Consider the following 19,392-nt stretch of genomic DNA (forward strand, 5'->3'; position numbering starts at 1 on the left):
ACCTGGCAGTAATCCATTTGTTTATAGATGAGGCCTATTGTGAATTGGGTCGCGATGGTTTGTCATTTTTAAAAAGTGTGTCCCCAAAAGAAAAGTTTGGAAAACACTGGTTTGACCTTTAGTGAAAGAGACTTATTTTCACTTTCTGCTAACTTTTTCCTTCTTCACTTTTTCCTTCCTTCACTTCAGCATTTTCAGCTGTGCTCATCACAAAAAGTGCATTGTTTTCTTCAAACTATGGTAATCAGTGTCTTCTACTTTTTGGCTGCATAGGCACATCAAATCCAGGTGAAAATCCCTTTGGACTGGTCTGCTTTTCTTTTACAAAAGAAACAATTATCGGCACAAACTGAAAACAGTGAGCCTGATACATGGTGGGTTTACTGAATATTTACAGTTGTGATATATTTTTAGTGCTGGGATCTGTGCATGTAGCAGCATCAGGGACGTTGGTATGAAGGTTCAGGCTAATGATGGCCCTGGGCGCTGCAGGCTGAAGGAAATGAGATGTGCAGCGGGGGGGAAAACCCAGACCTTAGCTCTAACATTAACCTCCATGACTGATGTTTACTGAATGTTACTTCTTCTACCTGTACACAGTACAAAGATAAGACATGTTCCACCTCATCCTTGACTTCAAGGCAACGAGCAAAAAGCTCTTTGGCAAGGAAAAATAGGACATTTGTGTACCACAGAAAGGAAAGAAATCATGAATGCTGAAATATGAATGCTGAAATAATTACGAGTATAATGTGTGTGGGATGTTTCCCACTCGTCTGCTTTTGGAGTGCTGTAACTGTTTACGCCACAACAAGATTTCCTTTCATTCCCGGCAGCTGTCTGCATCCATGCTACACTACAGGGTGTGTCGACGGGCCCGGGGCATGAGAGGCGTCAACAGCTCTGCGTGCTCCGGGGAACATTAGCTGAATTCTCACCCTCAGTCATGGTCTGGAAGTACAGTTTGCCACTGTAGCGTCCAAAGCCGGCCACGGTGCGGGCCCGGACCTGGAACACGTAGATGCTCCCTGGCTTGAGGCCGCGGATGACCACCGTGTTGGTCTGGCTCCGGATGGCGGTAGCGTTGTATTCCGACTGGTCCTAGGAGAAGGAAAAAAAGACGACATGTTGAATTTGTGCACATTAGTAATTACAGTCCAATTGCAAAGGCCAACCATTATGATGTGCCACGTGAATAAATTACACAGTAGATCAGGAGGAAGGAATGATGCAACAGTATCAGCACACACAGCACTCCATTTAAGTATTTAGTCATTTTATAGATCATTTTATAGATCATTTAGCCATTTATAAGGAAATAATACTTTAAGTGCCTTGTTACTAAGCAGAAAATGCACCAAACAGCATACGGATCAAATCTTCTCCTGGGGATCTTGTTCTGCACTGTAACTGAAATATTGAGAGCAGACATGGTACGGAGGAGAAAAAGCAGCGAGACTCATCTCGACATTTATCTATCAAACGCCAACAGTAACCACAATGGAAGCACAAAAGAAAAAAGCATTGTGTTTGATGGGATCTGCGGGGCTGTGGGGGAGGCACACATCCGGCAGATCCAGTTTTAAAAAAAGGTAGATTTGGTGGCAGTTTCAGGTCAGGCGGCGTTTCTGAGCCGCGCCTTCTGATGATCAGAGCTACATTTCACTGCTAGCACTCCTGACAGGTCTGAGAGCAGCGGAGACCGGGACTCTTTTTTAGCTGCTCCCTTCAACCCGCTGCACTTCTGAGCCGCAGCAGGGGCCGGGACAATTGTTTTGACAGCTCTCTCCAGCAGTGTTAGAAAAGGGAATTAGACTCAAAAGTGGAACGGCTCAGCATGTAGACGAAAGCTCGACAAACGCTGTGTGTGTGTGAGTGTGTGATTGTGATTGTGTTCCTACGTCTGCGAATGACTGTGTGCGTTGTTTTTTTGTTAGTGATCACTGTTCATTGAGTCAACGCGTATTTGCGACTGCGAGTGTTCTTGTTGAGAAAGTGCGGCGATTCGGCGGGAGCTTGCCCTTTCCAATACTATTTTTACAGCAGTCGGCGCAGCATTGTTTGAACCGCAAGTCTCTGCTCATCAATCCCCTGCGGCCGTGCTGCAGGGCTGAGAGCGGTTTCCTTCTCCAGTGACTGACCGTGATTATAATTGAAAGAGAACGAGCAGAAGTTCTAAGCAATGTTCAGAAGCTCTGTCTGCCCGCCTCCTACGATGTGCTGTTATGCAAACGAGTGTGTAAGGGGATACTTAAATGTACGACTGAACAAAAGAGTACCATTAGCGTAAAACTTGTGTTAATATGGATCAGTGAGGGCTTGGGAGGACCAATGTGTCGCTGCATCGCTGATACCTTTTCATAATACTGCAGCTCATAGTCCAGGATGACTCCGTTGGGCTGGTCAGGCTGGGACCAGGAGAGGGTGATGCTGTCCACCGTGCGACTGACCTGGTGCATTATGGACACTGTGGATGGGGCTGCAAGAGAGGAGACAAAGAGAGTTTGTTAAAGGATGAGGCAAATCATTCACTGCTGACTCCACAAGTCACGCACAGAGAGTTTTACAGCATCTTTAATCTCAGAGACAAACACCGGGTTCTGCAAAGATGTACTACGTAATGCCATAAAGTCTATGTAATGTACTGCAGTCTCACGGCATAGACGTGCACTGCAGTTTGGCAAGTTACAACACCGGATAAATCACATGAGCAGCCTCACGGGACTTCCCAGTGTCAACTGTGATTTTCACGTGATTCATTTACTCACGACAAACCGCTGATAACAGACCACCGTCTCCAAATAAATCATTTTGAAATCGCCGGGACCACCGTGCATTACATGCTAGCAAGCCCATTTTGTGGGCCACACAAACTAAACAAAACGAATCGCGCGCAAATCACAAGTCACAAAATGCAACACATCATTTCGGTGCAGCGTGTTTGTCCTCCGCTTTCTAATTTGACTTTGCGAGTTGTTTATGAATGTGAGATGACAGCTTTAAAGGACCGTAGCAGAGGGTCTCTATGCTACAAACCACATGTTTTAAATCACTGCCAACATTTATTTTTTTCATGTTCACTTCCCAGGCACACGCTGGTTCCCTTCGCCTTTTTGAGAAAGATCTAAAAGTCAACACGTTGAACTTTCAACTGGCTCTATCTGGATAGGCCAACACAACAGCATTATGTACCAGTATGTCCCCAGGTGACATTGACTTGGGCTCTGAAAATCAAGTTAACAATGCTGTGACATTTTAAGATCTGTGAGACAACTGGTGAACCGCAACCTTTACAGTGAATATATCTAACGCAGCCATTTGCTGGCTGATAATTACCATTTGAAGTTTGCAGCATCCCGAACTACACCATTCGCTTTTGTCAGCATATGCAGCACCACTCACTGATAACACAACTTCACAATAAAACCAGCCGTGAGACTGTGATGGATTTCCTTACGAATCGACTTTGAAGTTGATTTTTAATGCAGAGACAATATCTCTCTCAAAGACGGAACATCAAACTAAAGACGAATGGAAAACTGTGGGCTGCAATGTGAAGAAAACATTTTTTTGTGAAATGATTGGTCAAATCTAACACCATTGGTATGGTCCGGTTAACAAAAGCCAACAAATTACTTTCACTATATCTGTCTTAAATAATAAATAAATAAAAAGTAGCTTTTCTCTTAGTATTGGTCATACACTTTCTTAAAACAAGTGACGATGTCTAAAAAAAAATTCAGGATTTAGTTACTTTTTTCCTTTTTTTTGCATCAAAACAAGTACAAATAATTGAACCTCATTGCTTGAATTTATTCCCTTATATTCAAGTGAACACAATTGTTAAGACTTGTTACGTCATGGGTGGCCCACAATAGCCCTGGGACCTGAAACTTGGTACATTCTTTTCAGTACAACACTAAGGTCAGGGGAGCGTGATCACCTCACGTCCTCCAACAACCATTAAGATTAGTTCAGGGTGCCGTGGGTCAGTGTAAAGCTAAGAGAGGCTGAAGATAAAAAGCTCTGTCTGGGGAGCCTGGCAAGGCCTGCAGGCCTCTATGTCTGAGCCGCTCCGTGTGTGTGTGTGTGTGTGTGTGTGTGAGAGAGGGTAGGGTGGGCTGTGGAGTCGGAGAAGGAGGGGTGCTGGCCAGGATTTATGAACACCCAGCCCCACACTCATCCCCTACAGGCCCGTGCTGCACACACATGCAGCCCCTCAGCCAGCAGCACAGTGGCTCCCCTGAGTCCCAGCAATAAAGAGAGAAGTCTCTCCACCGGCACGCGTTCTCTACGGAAAATCCACTGACTGGGAAATTACAAACGGCCACGCCTCTATAATGAGAGATTCTAAGGCTGCATGTGTGTGGGTTTAAAATCCTCTGTATTGCAATGTGGACGCTGTTCATGCAACTACTGTCCTTCAGCAGCGGAGAAAATATAGCTTGTCAGTGACCACGGTGAGTCAGAGCCAATGATTTAAAAAAAAGTCCTTCATTCTCATCAGCTAATCAGCACTGCCTCGCGTGCCCTGTGACCCAAACAGAAGCGTCCACCTCAGGCTACAAATTATGATGTCTCATATAAACTCTGATGGTCAAGAGACTGAGCATGTCGTCGTGTGCTGCTGCCAGCAGATAATAAATAGATGTTCCATATTTCATCTCAGCAAAGCACTTACACAAGGATGGCCTGCGACTCTGCAGTAGAGCATACATCATAGGCGCTTTCCTGGAGCCGGAGGTGCGGTAATGTATACAGTATCCAGTCGGGACGCCATCTCACTGTGCACACGAGTTTGTTTGCAGGCGCAGGACGACAGCCTAATAAGGCAAACAGTTACTCTAAGAGGAGCTCACGAGTATCCCATTACGGATGTACATATATCCAACACTGCCACATGGCCATTTCCTGCATAGCATTTCCATTAAACACACGGCGCAGCCATGCCTAGTAACCTGATACAGAGCCAGGGAAACAAAGGCAGCTCATGTATTCATGTGCAGAGGATGGACGCATGCCAACATGAAAAGCTGTTGGAGGAGAACACTGTGGTTTTCTTCTGCTAGAGAACAACTTCCAGACAGCGGGGTGGCAGTCGTCATGTCCCGATAAGGTTTGGTGCGACGGAAAACTAAAACTAAAATGAAGACATGTTTTTTTTTTTTTAGTGCAAAGTAAATTCTCAACGTGTTGAAACATTCGGCTTGTAGAGAAAATCACAATCCAGCTGTGTTGAGTATTTCAAGTCAATTCAGCGCACGCATTTTAAGCTAAGCTGACATTCCTCCAATTGGCTGTGGAATGCAGTGGTGCGCCGAGTCAACATCTCACATATGAAAACCATTTTCGTACATCTAATTTAAGTAATCTACAAGTCTCCATTGTACTCCAAGACATCCCCCCCAACTTAATCTATAATTTACAGGCTTGAGTAAACACTTGGTTTGCATTGTGTCAACATTATTCACAGAGTCATGCCGCCGAATGCATGCTTTAGTTGTTTCAAGCCAGTTCCTTTGTTGTTACAATGATTATTTTTAAACCGCGTGGATTGCACCCCATTAAAGACAATTAGAAATGCAAAACAAAGATGTAAGAAAGTTTCCCCGTCATTTATATACTGGAGACCAGCTAATCATAAACCATGTCAAGTCAGATACATTTGTTCAAAGTGGGCGAGCTCCACTTTCACCAGGAAGCTGTATTTATAGGTTTCCTCAATGACTGCTCCATTCACGTCCTTAAAACCAATGAAGCGGTTATGATGACAAAGACAGGGATTGTAAGTTTACCTAATTAAATTAGATGGCTGAATTGGAACGATAAATGGCCTTGATGAACATGTCTGTAACAGGAGTTTCCCATATACGACCGAGAGAGAGAGAGAGAGAGAGAGAGAGAGAGAGAGAGAAGGAGAGAGGGAGAGAGGGGGAGAGAGAGAGAGAGAGAGAGAGAGGGAGAGAGAGGGAGAGAGGGGGAGAGAGAGGGCAGAGGAGGAGTCGCAGCCATAATTTCTCATGTCAAAGCTGGAGATGAATCACTGATGATTATTGATGTTTCATAAAAGGTGTTTCATTATCCCCGCTCCCCCAGACACACGGTGCTCAACGTGGGATTGTGTGTTCAACATCAGTCCAACTACCAAAAGACTGTGTTTGATTTCTTTTCTCCAATATATCCATGTCTGCAAAAAGAGCTGCAAAAAGACAATAAAGACTTTTAATATGCCGGGGGCCCCAGGGGGGGGGGGGGGGGGAGCTTTGGTGTCCATCTGAAACTTTCAAGGTTGTGTATCGCATGGCCTGATTGTGAGAGGATGGGAGGCCCCAGCTGTTGTCAAAGAATTAGGTTTCGGACCCCACATCATTACCCAGCCTGGGATCTGATATGAAAGGCTGCTTTGGAGTCTATTCTAGCATGTCGCTCTGGCCTTGGCCCAACAACACAGAACACAAAGGGCCCTGTTTTGCTCAGCATCTCGAATAGATGTCTCCGTGTTGTGTTTGAACACCTAGTGACTTCCCTAATCAATTAAAGATGGAGTGTACCGGAGATATTTCCGCTCATTTAAATCCAAGCCGATTTAATGGGCCGTGCTTCTGCTTAACAGGAGCGAAGGCTTTCATCCGTCCCATTAATTTATGCCTCTTATCTTTTATTACACGACACTCTTTTGGTGGGCTTTTCCACCTCCTCTTTGACCGGTCCTGTGTTTGGCTGGAGTTCTACTGTTAAGCCTCATTACTAAGTAGTACTGCTATGAGCATGATGGGCATATTCATTAAGCCAGGCCGGTGAAGTGAGACCATTGTGGCTGGATGGCAGCAGAGGGAGCTCAGTCATGGGTGCCCATGTTCAAAACACCCTCTTTGGACAGGCTTTCAGGAGTGTGTGTGGGGGAGGGGGGGGGGGGGGGGGGGGGGGGGGGGGGCGTTCAGGTGCTCCAGGACCTGAAGACACCAACAGTAACCGTCACACCGAGCTGTGCTTGGAGGAGCGGCGGTGGGGAAGTTACGGCAATCCAAATAGTGTCTTTTATTCTCTGCAGGTGAGACAACACCACCTCATGATTTGAAACCTTTTGCTTTGTTAAAAAAAAAGAAAGAAGGAATAACCACCATCTTTTGCTGTCGCATGCATCACAGGCTTCTGAGAAATGTTCAAGGCCTTTTATCTGTCTCTTTCTAACATCCTAATGTGTCTACAACCATGTGGTTCTGATGATTAGACGTTCTGGTGCAGAGAGCAACGCTATGATTTGGAGAAGATGGAGGAGGTAGCGAGAACAGGTCAGGGCTCGTAAATCCTTTTTTCCTTTTTCATTGTAAAAAAACGGTTCCCCCACGGCGCAGTCTCTCCCGAAGGGCCCAAACCAGCTGGTTCTCCACCAAGCAGCCTCCCAAACAGGCTGCCGCTGCTCCGCTCTCCCCTGACCGACGTCCATTTATGAGCGGCACATCGAGCCGTCTTAAAGGGAGAGGCCCGTATTTGCATGTACTTTTAGCATGCTGGCAGCCTGCCCTGTTTCCCCAGCTGCAAGGGATTGTGGGTTTTTACATCTATAAAGATTTTCCAGTGCAGTAAAGCTACAAAAGTGAGATTTCAGTTGATCAAGCTTTAAACCATCTGCATTGGAAAAGATTGGGGACTATAATACACTCGTATACACACACCATAAGTTAATTATAAAATAGGCACTTCAGGGGCTTGAAGAGTTTTCAGATGCTTGCAGAGGTTAGGGCTTAAATCTAAACCAACCATGATAAGTATGTATGGAGACAACGCTGCAGAGAGAGTTACTCTGCAGCAACTGAGCCATCATGCAATCCTAAAACGTACGCTTCCTTCGAGGTTCTGTTGGTGAATACAACCCTCAGTATGTGAGCCACTGAGCTTTTAAATTATCGAATAGTTGAAGAGTACATGTAGTTCTTTACTGCAGTGAACGCTATCGGGACTTCCACACAAAAACACATGGTTCTTGTGTGGTTTAAGTGATATTCATCCGATTGATGGATGGTCAAAACGTCTAACAAGAACCTGCACAGTGTACTACAGCTTGATAAAAGACTTCTGTTCATCCCGTCCATATGTTGTATTTAATATATATATCAGTTTTCAATAAACCAAACCAACGTTTTTTTAGTGATTGTCTAACATGGACCAGATTATGGTTCTTGAAAAGTTTATTTGAATACAATAAAGTTAGTAAGTTCTCGAACAAAACCTTGTGAAAGACAGATTGTAACAATACTTAAGACACAACAGTCTGCTGTAGTCTTTTAGTCTCTCGGGGGGCGATTTGGTCTGAACAGACACAATGTTTGAGCTGATGTGGAATGAGGATCTTTCCTCACACAGCTCTGGGGGAGACTGGATTCTGTTTAATATGCAAGCTGTTTGTCTGCATTCAAAACAACTTCCAAAACTGGCATCTGCGAGGAGAAGAAAACTCCACCAACCACGGACTGCATGTCAATATTTCCCATTGTTGGAAAGACGAATGTGGGCCACAGCTTTCTTTTTTTCTCTGATTTGGTCAGTGGCACGCACAAAAATGTTGACTTTTATCGAGTTAATAACTGATAGAGGAAAAGAAAAAGTAGAACATTGACAAGAGCAGAACAGAGCTGAATAGCTGTTATATAATTGTGGATTGACTTGATTCAGTCCATGGTAACGTGACAATTGCAGCGAAATTAACAAGAATATGTGCTACTACGTACAAGTGTGTGGAACACAATTCATGTGTGGTGTTGTAAAAATACACACCTCATTACACAGTGTGAGTATTATATTTAGTAATGTCATATCTAGGGAGTCCCACCACCTCCTACTGTCGCTGCCGAGCAGCTAACAGGAACAACATCAAGACGTGGAAGGTGCCTGTAGCACATCTGCTCCGGTTCGACTTTAATGCACAGAGATGACTTCTGGCTTAACGTGGAAGTCCGTGCTCGTCTATGCACGCACTGGGAGGTTTGCGGCAAACGACTGGCACACAATGGCGAGGATTATAAAAGATCATCTCTGCTTATAAAGTTCCTGACCCCAATTTACACATGAAACCTTTAGAGGATGATGGTGGATGCAGATCGCATGATCAGCGCGATGATCTACACGAGTGAATCGAGGCTCCATTAAAAGATGAGAGGCATTAGTGACATCTGAGTGGGAGCGGGGAGGGGAGGGGAGGGGAGGGGGGGTGGGGGTGGGGGGGCGGGGGAGGCAGCTCGTCGTGTTCAAACCAGAAAAAAAAACAGGACAATGACGTCCCTGTTTTGCATCCGCCTTTAAAGGAATACTTGAGCTGTATGTCACCACAGGAACTTGAACTTCAAGAGTGTGTTTGGCAAAGAGAACGGGGGAGAAAGAAAACAAGAGAGAGAGAGAGAGAGAGGGAGAGAGAGAGAGAGAGAGGCTTAAAGAGACAGAGAGAGGAGCCATTGTGTTTATCACAGATCCATTTTCTTAATTGGTGAAGTTAACTCCATAAAGTTCATATACAACTCTATAAATCTAACACCCCCGTGCTGATTGGGTCAAGACCCCTTTTTGCTTCATCACCTTTTATTTATTATCTCTTTCTTTATTTTTTGGATCGTCGTGATCCTCTTGTATGTACAGAGTAAATAAATAACTGCGTCGAATTATTCAGGCTTTTAAATCCACAGCTAATGCACTCAACAATAATGAATTGTAGGGTTCACATTATGTTCCCTCTGATAGCCCACTGGGGCGAGAGATCATGTCCTTTTAACCTAGATTAGCACACAGGCGATGTGCATACTCTATTCCTCTCCTCCCTGCACGGGCCTGAGCCCGCGGATCTCATCCTGAAGGAAGAGATCCATATACTGTGCACAGGAAGTCACTGAATGATTTATCAGTGATCAATTAGTGAACTCATTTTGACAAATCGTGTGCTAATTCTCTCGTGGGGAGTCCTGATTAAATTCATATCGCGTTGATAGGTTATTTAAAGTCATCTGATGCGCCGCGCTGTCAAAAACCTTCAGGATGCTTACTGCACGCTTATCTCACTCTCTCTGCTGCAGCGCTCTTCTGGGCGGGTCTTTGTAAACAGGTTGCTCCGTATTGACAGCAGCATGAAGACGGTGTGTGTGTGTGTGTGTGTGACCGGCTGATTACCAGTGTGGCCTCGTCTCAAGGCTCCGTCAGTGCTGGGCTCCAGGTGCATGCTGGGGCCTCCTGTCTGTCTGCCATGGCTGACCTACACCAGGCACCCACCATATGTGTCCTTCTTAACGCCTTCTGTCACTGTCACGCAGTCATGTACGCCGGTGGTCCCTGTCTGACTCTCTGTCTCTCAACCCTCTTTATCGCTCTCATGCATTGAGAGCTGAATGTTGCTGATGGTACAGCAGCCTGAACTTGTTCATATCGCTTTATTTTTAAAGTCTATATATATATATTCACTCACAATAGGTCAAATTCATCTTCTGCCATAATTATCTTTTACATGCTAATGACTTCATGTCGATATTGTCGCCCCTGCATTCGCTGCCATGAATGTGCCATTGCACCACATATAATCTCCTCTTTTTTTTCAACCGGTGACACTGGCCTAAAGTCAACAGTGTAGTAGCCACATTTGGCTGGCTGGTGTATGGACACATTTTGGCAGTCCCACCTGGCTCGGCACCACGGCTTTTCACACCACGGGGCCCGGTGGAGCGGCAGAGCCCCCGGTAGCCTGGTTACTCTGGGCCCGGGCAATTGGCAGGTAATTAAGTCATAAATCTTCCTCCCCCTCGACCACATGAAAAGGGACGCATCCGACTCCGCCGCGCACCCTCTGAGTAATGTGGTTCACTTCCACAATCGGCCAGTTCACCTGATAAGAAACCAATTCAGTCCGTCTGCTTCTGGATGGCATTAGCAGCAGACGCCGTGGCTCACCTTGAGTTAATGAAATGCCTCAACAAATATGTCCTCTGGAATCTAATACACCCGACCACTACAGAATGCAATACGGCACGAGCATATAGAGGGATCTAACTCATCTGTTGTGCAATTCAGAATTATCTCACCTCTGTGCACTGACATTGATTAAACAGCGGCTCCAGAGTAAGCTCGCAGATAACTGGCAGTCCCGTTATGAGTTAGCTAGTATGTGTTTGTCTTCTTCATTTAAAGCATCAGACTGAAATTAGTTATTTTGTAATCCATTAAAAAACTAAAATAGTCTTAACTCTACTGCCTTCATATATGTACACTTGAATATTTAGCGATAACCACAATCTGCATCTAAGCTTTTTCTAACGTAAGTGTTTACTCAGTGTTGACCTAATTAAAACCAGTTGCACCACACAAGCTAGTTTTTTGCTAGAGTGCTAATTTCTGACCCGTAGAGTGAAGAGATGAAATGGAGAGAATCCGAATATCTGAGCTGAAACTTGACGAATGAAGTCAAAATGTAAATCTTGACAATTTTAACAAAAGTAACACAAAGTACCTCAAAGTATCCAAACTTTATTCCAATTTAACTCAAATATTTGTATGTCTGGCCTTTGATTTCCCCTGATTGACCTCAGACTCTGGAGGTGTCTGACCCAAGGAGGCGCCGTGTCGAGTGTGAAGTCCTTTGGATGAGCAGGTGTGCAGAAAGCTGCAATCAGCAAAAAACAGGCATGTTTGAAACTAAATGTTGTGAATAATGTCCGTCTGGTTCGCGTAACATATTTCTCTCTCATTGTAAACTGTATGAATACCAGCAACTCTGAAACACATTTTCTATGTATTTAGACATAACGTTATAGCTAGATTTACACTTTTGCACCTCCTAAAATGCTACTTTTTGGAAATGATGCTAGCTTGTAATGCTACAGGGACTTTTTTGTTAACATAGTTCATTGTGCATATGATAATGTCGTGTTAATAATCCAGCGCCTCTAAAACTAGGACATCGCAGGAATTGGGTTGAAATGGTAAAGTGGTTAGAATGTGTACTCTGAGATGATGTAGGTACTTCAGGTTCTTCAAGCACAGAGAGGGGTACTCTACGCTGTTTCAATGACCGGAACTAAACATGCTGCAAGACAAGAGCCCCACTAGACTAGTGAGTCACCTTGCCAGGAGTTTCCAGGCTGTAATGTGGTGACTATTTCATTACATTTCCGTTGCAATGTTGTCCAATACTTTTAAATAGGATCATTCCTAAATGATCACCATGAAGCCACTGAACTGAAGAACATTTTTCGACGCATGTTTGTAATGCATCGCTGCAATAATATATTTAAATGTGCTCCCTCCCCTGTAGTGTGACCTGACGCCTACTGTTTGTTGAGTCACCACTCTCTCACCTGTCAGACCAGTTAAATCATTGTAAGACCTAGACACACACACACACACACACTCTATGGTTTTCACCCTCAGTCCCTGACAGAAAGCACCCTCCGCTCATTAAATGTCATGCAAAAGAGAAACATTTTATAGACAGCTCAAAGCCAAAGGCTTACTTGTGACTCATTATTATATGTATTAAAAAAAAAGGCTTGGAGGGGCATTTCAAGGCTTCTACATAATCAACACAACACAAGTTTTGGGGAGTTAGTCATATGCTTATTAAACGGGCTGGAGCGCCTTTCAGCGCGGCATCTGCCTTTGTGTGGCATTACAGTGTGTAATCAAGCGCCGCACTTTCCAGGGCAATCACGTCCTTTTATCGCAGAGGAACCGTCGCCAGCCACCTACGGAGTGGGAGGATAAGCCCTGTGGGTAATAGAGTGTGGTGGGTGCTTGATTGGGTATGGTGGCGAGTGAGAAGTTCTGCTCCCGTCTCGCACTACCCCCCCACCCCACCCCCCCGCACGCCAACGAGTCATAGCTGAGGACGGACTTCCACACAGGATGTGGGACTTACTTTCTATTCACGTGTTTATTCGTTGCTTTCAGCCTCTGACCAAAGCCTACTGAGAGATTGATCAACACAACAGACAACATTTCAAACACTTTGTTTTTGTACTTTGTATTTTTAAAATGTTTTCTTCATCTAACTCACTCTCGGTGTAGGAGCGAGGCACAGAACTGCCTGAGGTAATTAGTGGTGACATGATGTTTATGTAACCTCCAAGCCTCACAAACCAGATGCAATTATGGGCTCCTGGTCCCCGTGACCCCAACCCCGCCAAACTGCAACGCCGTGTCCCAGGGGTGAGCCTGGTTTCGCGGGGTGATGGGGGTGGGGGTGGGGGAGGTGGGAGGGCAGAGTGGGCGCAGGCAAGAGTTGAGTTCTTTTCACAGCTCCCTCTGACGGGAGCCCTCGCTGCCTAATCCAAAGTGACGGGCACTTCAGTGGAGAGGGCGCAGAGCCCCCCAATTTCCGCCCAGGACCCCACGGCAGGGGGAAGCAGGAGAAGCCAAAGGGTTGGGGTGGCAGACTTATTGTGGCCCAGCGAGAAAGAGCGGGGCAGGGGCCTCATTACAACGCTTAACTGCACTCACAGGCCCTCATTAACCCACCACACCAGTGACTCAAATCAAAACAGACAATAAAAAGAGGTCGCCGTTTGAATAAAGGCCCTCCATTCTAGCCCGACTTGGAGCTCCAGCATAGTAAACGAGTGCTTTATGGAGCTCTTACACACACACACATTTCCGTAAACATTGAAGTTTGCAACAATGGGTCATTTTAAGTGTAGAAAACCTCCTGTTAAATGTTGTCATCCAACTTGTATACCCTTTCCATTTGACTGCTTGTATGTAGGCATCTGGACATCTGGCAATTCCAGAGGAAAGTAATGAGAGAGGGCGAGTGTAGTAAAACCAAACCCAACATGTACGTTGTAATGAAACCACAGTAACCGTTCCTTTAGGGAGCTCAGTCGTAGGAGTCTGCCCTCAGTGGAGGGGAATGGATGATGCGACATGACAGGCACTTACGTACGTTGCTAATGGGATGCAAAGCCAGTGCAAAGATAAAGCCCACCCCCCCCCCCCCGCTCATCAGTGCTCGGGGAGAAAGGCTTGGCACGCCAAATGATGCGTTTCATAGAGACAATTAAAGCGCAAATCAATGCTGCTGCCTCTGTGAAATAATTAGAGATGCGTCCGACTTCGACCGCGGTCCCATAGTGGAAAGAATGCAAAGCTCCGAAAGTTGTGAGAAGAAATATTGAAGGAGATTTTGAGTTGTATTTCTTGAAGGTCCTGCAGATTAAAAAAAAGGACCTGGTTTTCATTATACCTCGGGAAAAAAACTGGAACACTAGCTTCTTTAAAGTAGTGTTTACTTTACAAGGCAGCTCACACACTGTGCGCATATACCTATATACCATGCTTACGTTTTTAATCCTCCTAATGTACTGTAGCACTATTGTACAATCAAGTAGGTGGATGGAAATGGAGCAGTAATCACTGAACAGCAGATGAAGTGGAGGAGAGGCAGCACCTAGCCTGTGATGAGGTCACTCTGTTGAGACCAGCAGGCCATCACATTCTGTCTGTCACATCATCAGCGGCACTCTCCCTCCCGTGTTAGAGCCCTCAATCTGCATACATCACCATGCAGGAGAGGAGAGAAGCCAACTCAGTGGAGGTCTATGCGCTGTGCATTATGTGCTCAGAGAGGAACGAGTGTGATGAAGAGGGGCATCAGTGGCAGAGGAGCAACACAGAAATAGATATGGGGAAAAAGAATGGAGAGAGGAGAAGAGGAGAGGAGACCACATGGGGAACATAAAGACAGATGGGCCCACTTACCAGCCTGGTTAGTGGTGATGTTGACTGAGGCGTACTGAGGGGAGTAGGGGCTCTGGTCTGACACTCCGTTGACAGCCTGCACCTCAAACGTGTACTGCGTGTGGGCCAACAGGTCGCTGATGTAGACCCGGGGTTCTGTCAGGCCCAGCTGACGGGGCAGAAACTGAACGTTGTCCCCACAGCGGGTGCAGCCTCCCCGGCCGCCGCCGCAGCTCTTGCAGATGATGTTGAAGACGACGTCCTCGCGGCCCCCCGAGTCCCGGGGAGGCGTCCACTCCAGCATCACGGAGGTTTCGTTCACACTGGAGATGACGGTCTGTGGAGCTGAGGGGACGGCTGGAAAGACACAAGAGACATTCTGCATGTTAGCACTTGAGTGATTCAAACGGTACACCGACACTTTGGGAAGTAAGCTCCTTGGTCAATTTGATAATTCCTTTTGTGGTTTCGTCACTACAAGGGACCCCCTATCACATAGTCGCAGTCATGTGATCTATTGTTAAGTTATACATTTAGCTTGAAGCTGCTTTAAATGTATATATAAAGGACTACATGCCATTGCATTGTTGTGATTTTATGATGGGTGCTGTGTTGCGTACTTAATGACATAGAGGGCATGGTTGCCACCTCTACTCAAATTACACAGGTAAAGAGAAACTCCACACGCTCACTAAAAGGCTTCTTATAGAACGTCTGAGCTTCCCTCGGGACGCCTGTTCACACTCTCTCATTCTCCACGCTGGTGTCACTCTGTTTTCTTAGCATCTACTCCTGACAGCCTTCTCGAGGAGCGTCGTATAGAGTTACTGCAGCGGAGGGAAACCTAGCGTTTCTCCCACTGAGACATTCTGAGCGGGCTGTAGGCATCGCAGGGTGGAAACTTTCCACATGGTGCAGCATGTTGAGTGACGGGCCCAACAAACAAACAATGGGAAGTGTTTACCCTTTACAGCCATGTGCGCCTAATTATGGAAGTCGTAGCCTCCAGGACTAATGGGATAAACAGCTCCACTCCGCCCACCACATCCTAAATCTGAATCGATCACTTCTTAGTTAACCTCCTCTTTAATTGGCAGCAATTAACAGATCTCCGGCTCTGGAAGGAGGCCCGTTTGGAGTGCCCTTCTTGGTGTCTCTCATACATGGAAACATAACTCCTCCTTGGCATCTCCTTCATGGGGGGATGAGCTGGCCCCCCATGAGCTGGCGGGCTCTGATGGGCCCATTCCCTTGCTTTAATCAGGCCTGGGCCCTGCTGCGCTTAATACGAGTGACGTGACGCTGCTGCTTTCTCATTCACAACAGCTGCTCGACTCCCAGAGCCAGGCTTATGCAAATGTCCTTTGTTGGAGAGCATCAAATCTTTTCCCTCCTCGCTCCCTTTCAACAGGCAGAGAGGGAGAGTGAGGGGAAAAAAACACGACCCAAACGTTGAAAGGAGCTTCTTTTTTTTTTTTCTCTCACTCACCCCTGTTTTGTTTTAGTAAGACCGCACTCTATGCACTGATCCTTTTGTCTTTCTCACATACACACATCCCCTCTCCATCCCTCTCAAATTGCTTCTCCTTCATTCCTTTTCCCTCATGCTTCCCCCCCCCCCCCCCTCACTTTTGCTTTGGTCTATCCTTCCGCCTCTCTCTCTCTCTTTCTCTCTCTCTCTCTCTGAACTTCGGTGTCAGCCTCAAATTCAAATTCAAATTCAAACAGCTTCATTGGCATGACAAGAGAGATTCTCGCCCGGGCTCATTCTCCGAGGCTGCCCCCTCACAGAACAACGCGCCCTGGCCCAGTAACCTCTGGTCTGGCTGTGTGATGTTGAGGAGGAGCAGCCGAGCCCTGTGTGTCGGGTCGGATCTGTGGACAGCCACACTATGGGCATGTCAGCGTCGCGTTTGTGTGAGGGACATCTCTGACAGGATTTCTCTGTTTGGAGTTACACAGACTACCACTGTCCTTTGATCTCCGGGGCCTCTTCTGCTTGCGGGTGTGAAATGTGTATGTGCCAAAAAAAAGTCCATATTTGAAATCAAAGACTTTGTGGGTACGTATTCATGTCCGTGTACTTTGTGGGTTGTGTTTCTATTTTCTTCGAAGTGCAAGTTAAAGTTCACACTTAAGAACCGGAGCGCCGTACGTACTTGTGCACGGCATCTGGAGAGGATCGGAGTCGGTGCGGTAGAATCCGTTGCGGCAGACGCAGTTCATGGCGCCTTCGCTGGTGGTGCGGCTGTTGATGGGACACTGCATGCAGGGTTCGTCTTTCTGTGTCGGTTTGAAAAAGCCCGACGGACAGGCTGAAAGAAAGAGGAGGACACGTGTGAGAATTCTGAATAAAGCACAGAGAATGTCAATGAATCTGTTTATTTTAAAGTGCCCATCCCCCAGAGAGTCTCTGTACATTGAACAAGTCAGTAGGAAAATAAAACAAAGGATATTGCATTTAAAGTACACACACATACACAGAAAAACAAGGATGGGGTTAGTTCATTTTTTTTAAAACAGATACTGTATGATCTCTGTCTGTATTGGGCGAGGAAAGCAATCAGTGATTCGGATTGTCAGCCGGTGAAATTAAAAGAGGTCAAGAGAAGTTTTTTCAGTCTGGATTCTAAAGTATCAACTTTGTGCAGCGGGAGATTAATCCAGAGAAGTGGAGCTCAGTGGACAAAGTCTTATTAAATGGAGGGATGGTTAAGCAACAAGGCAACGTAAAGGGTGCTGTGTGAGGATATAAGATGCTATGAGGACCACCACGAGAATGTCAGCGTCGGATTGCAATCAAATCAAAAACAAACAACATAATTCATAGTACAACAGCAGCAGAACAATACAATGGAACGGTATAAGGGCTTCAACTGCTGTTTTATTTTTTGATTCATTAACTTGTATGTATTCACACTGTATAAATACATACGAGCACGAGAAATGTAAAGTTTGACATTCTTTCCATTCTTTCATTTTTCCTGGTGACATCTCGCGTTGCAAGAGACGTCCAACATATACATCAGCGCAGCACCGTCATATAAATACACAGCCGTGAAGCCTCGCATGTGAGGCAACTGTAAGACGTGGCAACATGTTGTCAGCTTGCTTTGAATTATTCACCATGCTCCACTTGCTCGAGAAATCTGGATGTACCCTTCACTCTGTTAAGAGCCCTTTTAAAGGCAACTGTGGAAACCTGGGAGGGAACTTACATTCATGCTAGAGACACGCCGCAGCTGCCATTAAATACTCTACATGCATCTGGCTCTGCGTGTGGGTGAATGGCGGGGCTGTGTATGAGGAGAACCTGTTTGTACGTCTGCCATGAGCATCCACCAGTGATAAACAAACTAGCTTAGCTGTGAAATCCCCTCATCTTCTCCTGAGTCACATACCGCCTAAACCTTCACTGCCAAAAAAGTAACTGTTTTTCAGCATTTTGCACCTGCACCATGTCAAGAGCTTTTTTATTTTATTTGATCTATCTTTGGGCCAAAGCAGCTATGGTTTAGCTCGAGGTAACGCGGCTTACCACCTGCCCCGCGCCGATAAAAGAGAAAATGCAGAGGTGTTGAGACAGAGGTACAGTAACATGAAACATTCACACACGGGACCCACAGCGTATATCTGGAAATAAACCCCCGCAGGTCTGTCCGTGCTGTTGTTTTTCTCCAGCAACAGTGGAAAAAGAACAAGATTGCACTGCGTTCGATAAAAGGAAACAAAATGAAGCCGCTTTCCCATGATTTTATGGTACTTCTCCAAATACATTTCTATTATTTTTATTAAGTTAAAGCGCTTCATAGGAATGTTTTTTTAAGCAGATTAAGAAAATTCTAGGAACAGTCCCCCCCCCCCACACACACACACACATTTTCTGTACATTTCTAAAAACTTACTATGACCGCAGTGTTCTACATCGTAAAGTAATAAAAATACAGACACTATTTCATTCTGAGGCTGCACAGGCAATTACAACTTAACTGTAGCATCTGGAATATGGAAACATCTGCAGCTGCAACTCCCATTTGAAGGAGGCCAAATCACAGAGCAGAATTAATCCAGGTCCAATCCCAATGTTTATATTAGACGGACACACCACTGAACTACAGGCCAGGGATTAATGCTCTTTTTCCCCCCTTTGTAACTCAAAGCACATGACTCAGCGCCGTCACCTTCTAAATCTGCCCATTACAATGATTCCAAAACCATGCGCACACTTTTTCTTTTTTTAAAAAGAAAGCAATGAGCCGATATGTTTCTGCAGTTTTGTAAATTCTATTAGTCCAGCTGTCTTTCTATCCAGTGGTTCAATGTGATCGCCCAAACCATACTACTGGAGAGTGGGTTTGTTAAAAACAGCTTTACGAATGTAGTTTGACATGAAGTGCCTTTACTGAAAATGGTTTCTCTTTAACCAAAGATCTTTGACTTCAGCACAAGAGAAAGACGAGATGACAAACCTGCAGTTGTGTGCTCTGACATGTTACTTCTATTCATGCGACACATAAAGCTGTGCATCTGCTATCTTTGTTATATCATCACAAATGTCTGCAGATTTATCGATTATAGTGTTCGATTATCAAACTATTTTGATAATAGATGAATGGGTTTGAGTCATCTTTCCTTCTTAAATGTGTTTCCTGGTGCTTCTCTCTCCTGTAACACTAATCTTTGAGC

The 19,392-nt window shown here is 45.5% G+C and overlaps 1 protein-coding gene across 2 annotated transcripts in view; it reads right to left on the minus strand.

Moving 5' to 3' along the window:
* Window positions 1-19,392, minus strand: part of ephb2b (eph receptor B2b) — a gene marked incomplete at its 5' end in the record, with an annotated part of 111,164 nt that overhangs the window by 12,942 nt on the left and 78,830 nt on the right. For both annotated transcript variants that reach the window (XM_079156953.1, XM_079156952.1), the window contains 4 exons: window positions 939-1,101; window positions 2,355-2,479; window positions 14,728-15,063; window positions 16,866-17,021. In XM_079156953.1, the coding sequence (XP_079013079.1) occupies window positions 939-1,101; window positions 2,355-2,479; window positions 14,728-15,063; window positions 16,866-17,021 (780 nt within the window). The remainder of the gene's footprint in view (window positions 1-938; window positions 1,102-2,354; window positions 2,480-14,727; window positions 15,064-16,865; window positions 17,022-19,392) is intronic.

Source organism: Pholis gunnellus (genome assembly GCF_910591455.1).
Source record: "Pholis gunnellus genome assembly, chromosome: 3".
In the NCBI taxonomy this organism is placed as follows: Eukaryota; Metazoa; Chordata; class Actinopteri; order Perciformes; family Pholidae; genus Pholis; species Pholis gunnellus.